Genomic DNA, 12,662 nt, shown 5'->3' with positions numbered 1-12,662 from the left:
GAGGGGCAGGTACTGGGGTAGGTACAGGGGTGCGGGGCAGAGGGCAGCTCCAGCAGGGTGTCAGGCATGGGGAGGAGGGTGCTGTGGGGTAATTGCAGGGGGGAGGTACGGGGGGGAGGTGGAGCGGGATACCCAGGCTGCTGCAGGTTTCTGGAGCCCCCCTTGAGGGGTTTGCTGCTTGTGTGGGCTGACAGCACTGGGGCTGCCAACACAAGGGGAAGCACTCTTTTCTTTTGGGAGGTTTGGTGTTGCTGGTGGAGGGGTGAGGGGCATTCCCTCAAGCTTTTGATCTGGTACTGTAAGTAACAGCCCAGGGGAAAAGTAAGATAGCAAAGTTTCCAGCCTCTTGGAAATACTTGGTTTCTGTGCTCTTGTCTGATGTCTGCAAAAACGAGATCCAAGAGGACTGCAGATAACAGTAGGATGGTGTCATCTGTGTTTCTCAGTCAATAAATGTCACAAACAAGCCTTATTTAAGCTCCTGAATGTTTCATAGGAAATGGATAATCACACGCACTGTGCAAGCACGCTCATGGCTACAATATTATGTACCCTGAATGTGCTGAACCAACTTGAGAAATCTTGGTTGTTCCAAATCAAACTTCACTCACATGATAGAATTCCAAAAAAGTACTTTCAATTGAATCCAGGTTTGAGTCTGGCCTTGAAACTCTGGGACAAAACTGTTGTCATCAGTGTGGTACCTAATGCATACAAGCAAGGGTTGTGTTCAGCAGCAAGCTCTGTAGAGATGATTTCCCTCTTGAAACGGAGCTTTCTAGCTCCACAGATGTGCATGTGTTGGGTCTCTGCAAAACTAAGGCCAGTACGATACAGTGGATGTTTCACAAGGACTTTTTACTTTCAGACACTTGAACAGCACAAGTATTTTCTGCCTTTCCTTATAACAGAACCTGCCCTATCTAAAAAAAAAACAAACAGAGTTTTGGTATGACAGCCTAAAATGTTAGCTTGGATACACAGGTGAAACTCAGCTGATACACTTCTGAGGAGGTGAAGGCTCCTTGATTCAATTGTAGTGTCTTGTCTTTAGCCAAAAGCTGTTTTCTGCAGAGCCTGAGGAATAACTAATGGCATGAGACTGTGGGTACTGTATGATTACTTTTTGTGTCCTCATTCTAAATTCATACTGTTAGGAATCTGCTCTTGCTAAATCTGTGATTTAATCTAGATTTAGATGTCTCAATGGATACGTGGAACTTCTATACGTGCCTGGTGTCCTTATGGCTGCATAGATTTTACATCTATTCTGCTGTTGCTTTTGGGATCAGCATTTGGATTGTCATTCAGTTCACCACCACCAAAACCAAAAAGAAGGTAACTGAACATGTAAACACTCTTGCCTGAGAAGACCCCAAAAATCTATGTGTGGACGTAAATAGCTGCCGGGTAAAGGTACCCAGTAGTGCAGTGAAATGTGCTACTTCACTGTGGGCCCACCTAGGTTGTTGCAAATCCCAAACATAGTTTACTTCATCTGATGGTTATAATCCTCAGTCTGGATTGTTTTATGTTTGTGGCTAACTAAATGCCCTCATTGCTGTGATGTTAGAGCAGCTCTCAGCTGAACACTTCTCACTTTGTTACTGAGAGAATGTGTCAGCCTGGGTTGCTGTGTCACTTCAAGTAAATCACTCTGCTTGTGCCCAGTGTTTTCATGTTTATGTTTCCAGTGATGTTAATGACAAAGTTGGACTAGTGTTAGAATGGGAGTGGGATTAGGCCATTCAGGAATTTAAAACCTCCTCATGCAGGTGAGTAAAGTTCTGCTGCATAAGTTGGAAGGTTCTCAGGTTCAGCTGGATCCTGTTATTTCCCTGATGTGTGAGATGAGTGTATTTGTAGCATGGCTTAGTTCAGAGAAATAGTTACTCCTGTGTTTATCTAGGTGTGAGAGAAACTAAAATGCTTTGACTGTTGCATTTGTGTAGTGCTGAGAGTCTGGTCAGAGGATTTGAATTTTAAATGCTTTTGGGAAAATGGGGCTAATGTCACTTTGAAAAGGGATTGAATGCAACACAGTGCTTGTTTCATAGGGTGAAAAATCCAACGGAAATCCTGCTTCTTTTGAAGGAATAGAAGACAAAGTAGTAAATGGATATGCCACCCTGCAGGCAAAGGAGGTCTATGTTGCTGGGGTAAAGATTTTCTATGGGTCTCAGACTGGCACAGCAAAGGTACAAGTTTTTTTCACACACATGAAGTTGGTTTGAAATGTTGTTGAGATTCAAATACGTTGCTTGCCTTAGAAACTCTGCAGTGTGTAAAAATCTAAAAGTTCATCAGAAAGTTCATTAGCTCATTAGAAGTCATTGCCCAACATGAAAGATAAGTGAAAATTATATAAAAACAAGAATTTTTCTACTCCCTGTAAGTGGGGCACGCAGTAGAGACATTGATTATGAAGGTTAAAGTTTACTCTTACAATATACTCTTAATTTGCTAGCAGGTTGTCTTAGAGCGAAGGGCTGTTTTGGGTGCTTTCTCAAAAAGAAATTTAATTTGTGTGTGTAAATGTAAAATCATGAGTCATTAAAATTCATGTAAAACTCTTCTTTCAGCCAGTATACTTTTTTATTTTAACATGAGGAATTATAGGTCCAGTGTCCAGTTCTCCTGTGTTATTGTTCTTTCTGTGCTGGGAGAGATCTTGTGACTGGGCATAGCAGGGCTTGTTTGTATCTTATGATAGTTGGGTTGAAGTAATCGATAACTTTCTACATTTCTTTTTTCAGAGATTTGCCAAAGGTCTGGCTGAAGCAGTTATTGCCCTTAATTTGCCTGTGGAAGTCATTAGCATGGGAGACTATGATCCAGATGATTGTTTATCAGAGGAGGTAGGTACATCATAAATATGAATAATAAATACAAGTTTTTCCTGAGATTGTGAAAGCTGTTTTCCTCTTGTATTTCTCTCCTGTTATCCTGGAAATCCCCAAAGCTGTGTGTTTGAAAATTGCTTCCTTTCTATGTAAGTGAGTATAGCCCATCAATCCTCAGCAGAAAATACCTAAATTTTGAAAATTACTATGAAAGGATCACATAGAATATTTTAGTGCTGACAGTGGCTTTGTATGAGCTAGTGCTGTAACTCGGGTGTGAGTTATGTGAGTGGCTGCACCAGGTCCCTCTGTTCTGTCTCTGACAGTGTACACCTGGGGAAGTGTTCAAAATCAGAATAAGTAGATGGTGGTACTTTTGCAGCCTTCATAGACTTACAAGTTAGAAAATTCTTGTGAGGTGTATTTATATTGAGTAATCCTGATGGATTTTTCTTCTGTGAATATTGATAGTTGCTTTTTGAATCCATGGGAGACTTTATTGCTGCAAGAGTATTCAAGAAGCTGTTGATCGGGGTGGGGAAGGTAGATGTCCAGTTCTGTTTTAGCACTGTGTGTCTGTTAAGTAGGGGAGAGACAGCTTGATCTCTCTTGGCTAATTTAGGATGGCTTTGCAGGGAGAGTGGCCATTCCACTGTTGGGATTATCACCTGCAGCATCCCACATGGAAGACTATTGACCCACTTAGCAAAAAATCTTGTCTTTTGACTTCTTCCAACTGCCCATGTGTGACAGCTCTCTGGCTGATGTAAAGTGTTCTGAAAAATGCAGTGATCTTTCCTATTCTGTTTTGTTTATATTATTAGACAACCAGCAGGAACATTTGTGTGTTCTTGGTAGCTACATACACAGATGGACAGCCAACCGAGAGTGCAGCGTGGTTCTGCAAGTGGTTGGAAGAGGCTGTGAATGACTTCCGCTTTGGGAAAACTTATCTGAAAGGCCTGAGATACGCTGTGTTTGGCTTGGGAAACTCAGTTTATGTTGATCATTACAACACAGTAAGTATCTCCTGTGCACCTTTCTTTGATTTCTGCTCCTCTGAAAGGCTTAGCTTTCTTAAATGCTACAAAACTGAATGATACTGGTAGTTTGTGTGGGAATTGCAGCTGTTGTGCGGACTTGATTAGGGACTGGGTTTAGGGCACAGGCAATGCAGCTGTGAAGCAATTGTGCTGCCCTTTTAAATGAGAAAGGAGTCCCGTAAGCACTGCATTAATCTGGGAGGTATGGTAATACATTTGGTGAATCCTTACTGAGTTAATTTCCCAGCTTTGAAAGCTTTCCATCAGTACTGTAAACCCTCTCACTTGCTGCCTTTTAGTTTAGAGCACTTTTCCTGAACTTATGTAGTTTGCTGTATTGTGTGGATTTCAACTTTATTTCCTGATGTAAAATATGGCAGTATCTTAGCCTGGTAATTAGTTTCATCTTAGTCAGAAAAATGGCTTGGCTTGTCACCAGGTTGTTATGTTTGTATAGCTGGGGCCATATGAAATGTGTCATGCGTGTGGCCATTTTGACCAATGAGCTGCTTGTTCCCAGAGCTCATCTCTTATCACATCAGAGTAATAGCAGAGGTATTTTCAGATGGGAGCCTGAGGGTGTGTGCTGGTGTTCAAACTGACTTCTGTCTGTGCTCTCAGTCAGTAGGTGAGAGGGAGTCCAGAAGTCCCTGCCTTGCAGTCCTGTGCAGCTCACTAGCTCTGTTTCCAGGCTTGGTCCTTGCTTTCTTAGTTGCCTGCTTTGTTTAACTTGGACTTCATTTAATTTCCCTCTAACTTTTGTCCTATCCTAGGTTGGAAGAAATATTGACAAGTGGCTGTGGATGCTCAGTGCCAGCCGCATCATGACTCGTGCTGAGGGGGACTGCAATGTGGCGCAGAGCAAGCATGGCAGCATTGAGGCCGACTTTGAAGCCTGGAAAGCCAAGTTCCTCAGTCAGCTCCAGGCACTCTGCAGAGGGGAAAAGAAACCCTGCAGTGGGAAGTGCAAGAAAGGGAAGTGCAAATCTCTGGGGAAGCAGAGCAAGGAGAGCTCAGATCATGAACATGGGGCATCAGAATATGAGAATACTGAGGTAGAGCCAAAATCTGTGGGACCTTATTTCTGTTTTAGTGCCCCTTGGAGCACTATTTGTCTTCTCTCCTTCCTTCTACAGCCCAGAGGGGTGGTCTGGGAGCTTGATACTTCTTTGTTCTGGAGCAGGGGGGGAAGAGGGATGAGATCCCATGGCAGATAAGTAGAATAAGCCATCCAAAAAGAAGAACCAAAGAATTAGTGATGGACCTTGGCTAGATGGCATTTATATGATGAGGGAGTCTTCCTCTTGAATAGGGGGAGGTATATGTTGTGACATATGCTCCAGAGAGCCAGTCTGGGTTGTCATCAGGGTCTTTGCTTTGTCTCATGGCCAAATTAAGCATTTAGTTCCCTGTGAGCAGTTAACCTGCTTCTACTTCGACTTGTTGAAGCTTAGGTGGTTTGCCTGCATCCCAAGATTTTGCCAAAGGCATTTGGGGAAGTGTTATCTGAGCAAGTCCTGTAATTCCTCTGAATGTGCCTGTAATTATTTGTGTGTCTTCTGGAATGTTTGTTGATTGCAGGTTTTTAAATAAGAAATCCTCTCTCTTGCTCTACAGTGCAAGACCCAGAGCTGCTATGGCACTTTAATCCTCCCTGCAAGCCATTTATTGTGGGTTGGAAATGATTGCTATGGCCATGCTGAATTTTGTAGGGAAATACGGGCTCTTCTGGCTGAGTGGGCTTGAGAGTGCTGACTCCTGCAGGAACAAGAGGAATAAATCTTGCTGTTACACCAACACCAATGCTGTTGTGCTGTACCTTGGCTGTGTACAGAAAGGGAGACAACTTCTCTGCTCTGTGAAGAGTTTGACTTGGAAAGCAGATCTCTCATTCCCTGTTCATTCAGACAGGGGCACGTGGAGGAGTTAAAGGGGTTTAGGCTTCTAGATCATCACAGTATGCAGTGGGAGTTGGACTCCTCTGTATTGCTTCTCATTTGATCAGATAGGCACATGAGGAGAACAGAGCAGCCTGGAGGCAGGATATTTGGACTGAGTTTCAGGTGCTCTGTGTGCTATTGAACTCTTAAAAATACACACTGATAAGCCCCAAGCTTAAATGCATCTCATATACATTATACAGGTTATTGGTAGACTATTCCTTGTTTTTCAGTAGTCTTTACTGATTGTGAGAGCTGATCTCACTGGTTAGCATAGATGAAGGTCTTATGTTTCAAATTCAGATACATTCCTGATTTTTTTTTTTCTCTGATCTCTTACCCAGGCAGAGGAGTTGTTTGAAACCAGTAGCGATGAGGAGGCTGATGGTGAGGAAGCTGGAGGCACAAATTCAGTCATTGATGTTGAAGATCTTGGCAGTATCATGAGCCACATGAAGAAAGCAAAGGTACGTAACTGCTGTTACAGTGAGTATAGAACTGTCAGGTCTTTGTCACTGATCAGTTGAATTGATTAAAATATTACCTGCTGGATTCGAATTTATAGGATCTAGTTAAAAAGAGAGTAAAATAGGAGCTATTGGAGAACCTGTCACAAAAAAGAACATACTTGGAGGTGTGTTGGATATAGTTTACCGGTCAACTGTGGCTTGTTCACCAACCAAATGCTGAAATGGTAACCTGTTATTTTCAGTCTGAGGAAAAATCACTTCCACAGCTAACGTTCAGATCTGAATGTACATCTCTGCCACTGTGATTCACAGTCCAGTGTCTTACACAAATCCTGTTACTGTATTTGCCTGTGGGTATGTCAGCTGAAATGCAGGCGTGTGTGCTGGTATGTCATGACGGGGAGCAAAGCTGCATGTGGAGTAGTAACACGCTGCTGCAAGACCTTCTCTGTCTTGCTCGCTGCTGCCCTGAGATGAGGTGCTATGCTTGCAGAGCAAGCCAGTGAGCTTGATCTGACCTGTGCTGAGCCTGTCAAAGACAATCATAATTCCTCCTTCGTTTCAGGGTGTTAACTATCTCTGTTCCTGTGTGGTTCTGTTCATGTTTCTTTTTCTGTCTTCAGCCTGCAAACAGGATATATCAAACTCATTTATTTGATTAGCACACAAAAAGGAGTGAGGATATAAATAGCTACTAGGCTAAGCCTTAGTGTACTCCCCACGTTCTTTGCTGGCCGAGCAGTTGGCAGTAGGGATGGGAAGGATTGGCCCCAGGATGGACCTGTGATATACTGTGTTGCCATCTGCTGACTCTTGTTTCCCCCTTAGTGATCTTTCCCTGGTGGTGTCTTTCCTTGTGACACCTGCTATCCATCCCTCTCTCAACAAACCTACTTCCGTCTGTAATTACACCTTCCTTATCTTGCATGCCTCCATGACGTGGACTTCTCACAGGTCTTTCCCAAAACGTAAGAATTTCCTCAGTAGCCTGAGCTGAGATGACACTGCTGGGCCACAGCAAGCCAGGCCTTGGATCACAGGAGGCTTCGTGCTTAGGAGGGGAGAAGGTTACAAGAGAAGCGTCGGGATCTCTGTTCCTCACCTTAGGGAGGGGGAAGGAGGTAAAATACTTCCCGCTGCTTGTAACAAACTCTGTTAGGAGAGTAGCCCCACTGAGTTGGGGGCAAGGCAGACTGCTGTGTGAGAGCTCCTGTCCCTGAGCTTGTATGGACCTGTGCACTGCAGCTTGCAAGAGAAGGGTGGATGAACAGTTTGGTATTCCTTTGGAGGGAGAAAGGATCCATTGTTCTCCCCCTGTAACCGTGCTGTGAAGTGGTCCTCTTTCGCCTCTCCTGCATGTGCTCACCACTAGAGGTCACTGACAAAAAGGGAACTGTTTTCTGAGCAGCATGCCCTGGGAGATGATTTAGACCACGGAAGGGAGGTGGTGTCGTCCAGCAGTTTTATGAAAAATTAGGCTTTGAGTTTTCATTGACTGACAAAATATGGCAACACCATGATCAAATAGTGTTGTAAACCAGGAAAACCACATATCATAGTCCAGTTTATGAATAAGAAGTGAGCACAGCAATAAAATACTTCCTGCTCTTAGCTTCTTGTGCTCATTGTCCTGGTAGTGAGCATGGCTGAAGTCAGCGTGGTATGGTTTTGTACATAGGCAGTGAAAATTTATTGCTGTCTATGACTGGCTGATGCACAATTCAAACAATTAACTACTTTCTCCTTAGCTTTCTCGTTGCTTTTCTTGAGTAATGTAAGGCCTGTATGTTGTACATACTTACACTTCTGTAGTAACTTGTATCTCTGTGTAGATCAGGTTCTTGTGGCTCTGACCCAAGTAGCCCCAAGGGACAGCTTCTGTCTGAGCACAGATGCTCATCTGGAGTTGTAAGCTGCAGGTTTTGATCTGCTGCCTTCTCCTTGGAGGAGATGGCAAACAGTTGTTCTGCCGTGACAGCTGAACGCTGCCCTCTTGCCTCTGCAAGTAGTTAAATCCTGAGAGTGCAAGTGTCGGTATGGAACTGGACTGGAATTATACTCTTACTGTGAATTGAAGTGTCCTGGCCCTTTTGGATGTGAGCTGTTGTCGGCTGATGAGATAGGAGGCCCTAAAACTGTGGATCAGCCTTTCTTTGTCACTGATGCCACTGAACTGTGCTGCTGTAGTCATGTCCCAGGTTTTTGGATTAATTTTGAAACCTTAAATGATGTGGTTCTCATTATTGGCTCCTTTATTCCTGTTCTGCATGGTTGATCTGCCTAGCTGCAAACTACGTTTCTGGTTTCGTACTTCTGTAACCAGAGCAGGTAATGGAGAAAGGGCCCTCAGCGGTAACTTCAGTATAAATTCTCAGCTTTCTTGAACGGGGGTGTCGTTTCCAGAGTGATGGCAGGATATAGCTATGTAAATATTTCATGAGGGAGCCTGAACTGATGGCTACCCCTGTCATTAGCTGCACGAAAGAATGACTTTATCTTGGTGGTGAATCTCCTGGGGAATGTGCGCATTGACTTGCAACAGGTTTATGCAAACACTTGAATTGTAAAATGATCCCGTAGGTGCAGTTATATACTATAACGAAAATAAATGCTGAAGACTTGATATGAAAGAGCAGGATGATCTCTGTTTATGAAAGTAATTTATCATGATCAGAGTCTCTTGCTCCCAGGTGGGGAGATTTAGTTGTTTAAATCCAGTGCATTTTGGTTTAAGTCACATTGTCACTTTAGTGGCTTTGAGTTTGCGCAATGAGAAGTTTTCTTTTTCAGATGAGTTGCATTGTCCCTTTAGCCATTTTTTTCTGTCGTGGAATGGTGAACTGTGTAAAATTATTCTGATGCTTTTGTTTTACACTGATGTAATCTGTTGTGTTGCACTAATCCTTACTGACACATGCAAGTTCTTTGGGTTTTTGTATCTGAACAATCCATATACAAGCTAGCAAGTTTGAAGAAAAGTTGTGTATTTCAGGGTTTTATCACAGACAGTTCTTCGTATGCAGAGTTACTTGTATTTGAAATATGCCTAACAGTTTTCAGCATGTGCTTTGTGGTTGTCAGTGTTGTGTATTAACTCCTCTGCATATCGGAGATAGAACAGCAGGTTCTGCCTTGTGCAGCATGGTTAATTTGAAACGTTTTAGGGTTCAGTTTTGATCTCTTTTTGCAGGCATGTGTTGCCTCCTGTGAGAATCACTAGCAGATAAGACAGATGTGCAGTCACAGATAGTCATAATTCCTTGTCCTGCCTTTTATGGGATGACAGAGTGAGGCTGTGGAGGTGAGTGTGTCTAATAAATGTTTGCTCACATCTCTGCAGGTGATCTTAATTTAATTTTGCATCCATCTCCAGTTGCTTGACTTGATGAAATCAAGGCTGAGTTTTGTTTTACAGCCTTTTTTTTCCCCATGTGCTGTAGCTTCATTGCACTTTACAAAGTATTGTCAAAGGGCTTGAGACAGGTACTCAATTCTTGCAGGCATTTGGATCAGGCAGATGGATTCAGGAATTCAAGGTGAATGCCAAAACCTCTCTTCCTGGTAGAGTTGTAGCTATTACATACTCTCCCTTGGAAGAGAGATGGATTTTTAAAGAGCTTCTGAGGGTAAAGGTACACAGTTCAAGGTGATGGTGCCTTCTGCACACTGAATCTGAGTGCAAAAATTGGCACAAGGCTGGGTGGCAACAGGAAATCATTCAAATATATAAAATGATGGCTGATACAGAGGTAAATTCCACACTTTGTTTACCAAATCTCATACTATGTGGTGATGACTACTTCGTAGCTCCTAAAATCCAGCCCTTTGTTTTCTGAATAATTAAATTTTTGGAACTTGCTGTGGGTGATAAAGTTGCAGGTGATGCTTATTAGGGTCCTGAACTGGAATCAAACCTTTATGTCAGTACAGATAATGCCTATGCTTTCATGAAGGGAATTGCTAGGCATGGAAGTCCAACAGTGCGTAATATGACCATAGCCTGAAGGAGGGCTGGGGAGGTCTGAGGCTGTCAGCTCTGAGGCTGCTTCTCTCAGGTGCCTGATGAGCCAAGGCTGTGGTGCCAGGTGCGGCTGGATGATGCACAGCTAGATGGGTTAAGGTTTGGGTTTATCTTTGCATTTACTACCCTTCCAGCTGCTGGGTTTTAGGCTGAGAACCTGGCTCTGTTCTCCAAATTGCTTTTATGCAGCAGCAGAAGGCAGTGGCGGTTCTTAGTGGATTTAATAACTAAGTGAACTTTTAAGTTTTACAATTGTGGCATGCTTTCCCTGTCCTCCAAAGTTACTCCCCTGAAATGTATTTATCAGATAAAATGTGAAACCTAATGGGTATGTTTGTGGCCTGCAAGACTGCTATTAATCATAGGGACACCACTTCTTAATGTAGATTATCTCCCACAGCTGGGAGTTTGTGATAAACTAGAAAGACAGATCAATCTAGACTTGTTCCCAGGGAATGAAATGGCTTTATTAACCTTCATATTTATAAACTGCAGGCATGAGTAATAGTAATAATAATATCCTAATTTTTTTGGATGGGTTGGGAAGTAATCAAATGGGCATATTTTGTTGACACAATTTTGAGATTAATGTTCTTGTTTTCTAAAACAAAGTTTAATGATGCTAGTAGTCACATTTGCAAAGTAAATACAGAGGAGAGATGTGTGCGAGAGAGCAAAACCGAGACTGAGTTTATAGGAAACAAAATATGTCCCAGAGAGCATGTTCAAGAAGTTTCAGTTTACTTCTATGTCCGTTTGCCACAGGGGAGGTTTCCTGATCTGCTTTGGCACTCTTCCCTAAAAAGTCATCCTATGTCAGCCATTTACCATTACTGGGATTGTAAATCACACCACTTGCAATGTTTCTTAAGAGCCCTTTGTGAGCGTATGACTACTATGGAAGACAAAACCTTGCTGACACTGAGTGAAGAAACTTTTCATGAACTTGGTTGGAGTTTTATTTGAAAATGGGGCAGTGAGTGTTAAGGTATTTAAGGTATAAGGCTTACAGACAAAGCATTGTACGCAACTTTGTGTTGCAGGCAGAAACTTTTTAGAGTATGCAAGAATTGTTAGCCATATTTTAACTGAATTGAATAAGGCTGGGGTACTTCACTGTCAGATTTAGAAACAGCTAAAAGTGATGTGAACATTTAGAGCTCTCCAAAAACTTCCTCTAACTTAAAATGGGTGAAAGATTCCTATAGGAAAAATGTGCTCTTATCTGCAACAGCTCGGTCTCTGGGCTAGATTTTGACCTCTGCTGCTCTGGCTTAGAATTCAGTGTGATCCTACATTTTAAAGAAGCTTTAAGAAATATCATTTAACTGCTTGGGGACTACTTCCAGCATTAAAATCTGGATTTGTCACAGGGACACTTCACCCTTCCCCTTTCCTGTGTTCAAATCTTTCATCTCTAAACCTTGACTATTGAAAGGAATTACAATTCATAAACAACATTACAAGAGATCTTGAGGTGTGCCTTTGCTATGTAAGACTTGGGAGTACCCAATGAAAAAGAGGAAAAAAAAAAAAAAAGAAAAAATTACTTTGAAGGTAACCTCTGGCTGGACGTTCTGTCTTTGACATGTGATAATGATAATGACTTCCTTGACAAGCCTTTGTAAGGGCTTTGAGATCTATGAATGAAACCTCTTTATGTTTGCCCTGGGTGGTAGTTCCCATATCCCTTGCTGTTCTTTAGTCTGTTGTAACTTAGTAAACGGGTAGTGAAGCAGAGCTGAGACTTATAAAAAATTCTGGAAGTCTGAATTCCCCCTGAGTGCTAGGCTTCCTCTTTATTTGCAACCTTTTCTTGACCACATCTGTTGTTGGAGATGATCAGGGCTTAGCCTGCAGCACTCCAGCCCATCTGCTTACCATTTTTCATGAACTTTGTGCTGCTTTTCTCAGGTGTTTTTTTCCTGTGCATTTTTTAAGGTTCTTGCCAGTCAAATAACACAGTTGACAGAAGTCCACAAATCAATGCACAGAGTAATTACCTGCTGATGGTAATTACTGGGAGAAGTATGCAGGAATTGGCCTGTTGATGTCATTGCTGTATCCAAGGAGAGAGTAGCACAAGGATGTCCTGTGGGAGCACAGCATCTGTTGCCAAATAAATATATTGTTTGAATAAGGTATTGTGAGGTACAGTAAATGTGTCCATGTTCTGCTAGACAAACCCTGCAGATTGGTCATTCAGCAGTGTAGCTGGCAGTAAGCCTGTCCACACGCAGTCTCCCATCAAACATGCTTATTTGCTGTGACTGCCCGGTGGTCAGTATAGTTTGTAAGTGGTTCTCAACTGCAAAAGCATACATCCTTATCTTGTTCAGTGTCCT

The 12,662-nt window shown here is 42.6% G+C and overlaps 1 protein-coding gene across 1 annotated transcript in view; it reads left to right on the top strand.

Moving 5' to 3' along the window:
• Positions 1 to 1,200: 1,200 nt before the first annotated feature.
• LOC104843146 (S-adenosyl-L-methionine-dependent tRNA 4-demethylwyosine synthase-like) overlaps positions 1,201 to 12,662 on the top strand; it is a 107,917-nt gene continuing 96,455 nt past the window's right edge. The window contains exons 1-6 of the mRNA XM_010585918.1: positions 1,201 to 1,338; positions 2,058 to 2,198; positions 2,757 to 2,858; positions 3,668 to 3,862; positions 4,660 to 4,941; positions 6,171 to 6,293. Of these exons, the coding sequence (XP_010584220.1) occupies positions 1,207 to 1,338; positions 2,058 to 2,198; positions 2,757 to 2,858; positions 3,668 to 3,862; positions 4,660 to 4,941; positions 6,171 to 6,293 (975 nt within the window). The 5' untranslated portion in view covers positions 1,201 to 1,206. The remainder of the gene's footprint in view (positions 1,339 to 2,057; positions 2,199 to 2,756; positions 2,859 to 3,667; positions 3,863 to 4,659; positions 4,942 to 6,170; positions 6,294 to 12,662) is intronic.

Source organism: Haliaeetus leucocephalus, unplaced genomic scaffold, assembly GCF_000737465.1.
Source record: "Haliaeetus leucocephalus isolate CR32 unplaced genomic scaffold, Haliaeetus_leucocephalus-4.0 Scaffold136, whole genome shotgun sequence".
NCBI classification, from domain to species: Eukaryota; Metazoa; Chordata; class Aves; order Accipitriformes; family Accipitridae; genus Haliaeetus; species Haliaeetus leucocephalus.
Note: the sequence above shows the minus strand (reverse complement) of the source record. Positions and strands in the feature narration are given on the sequence as shown.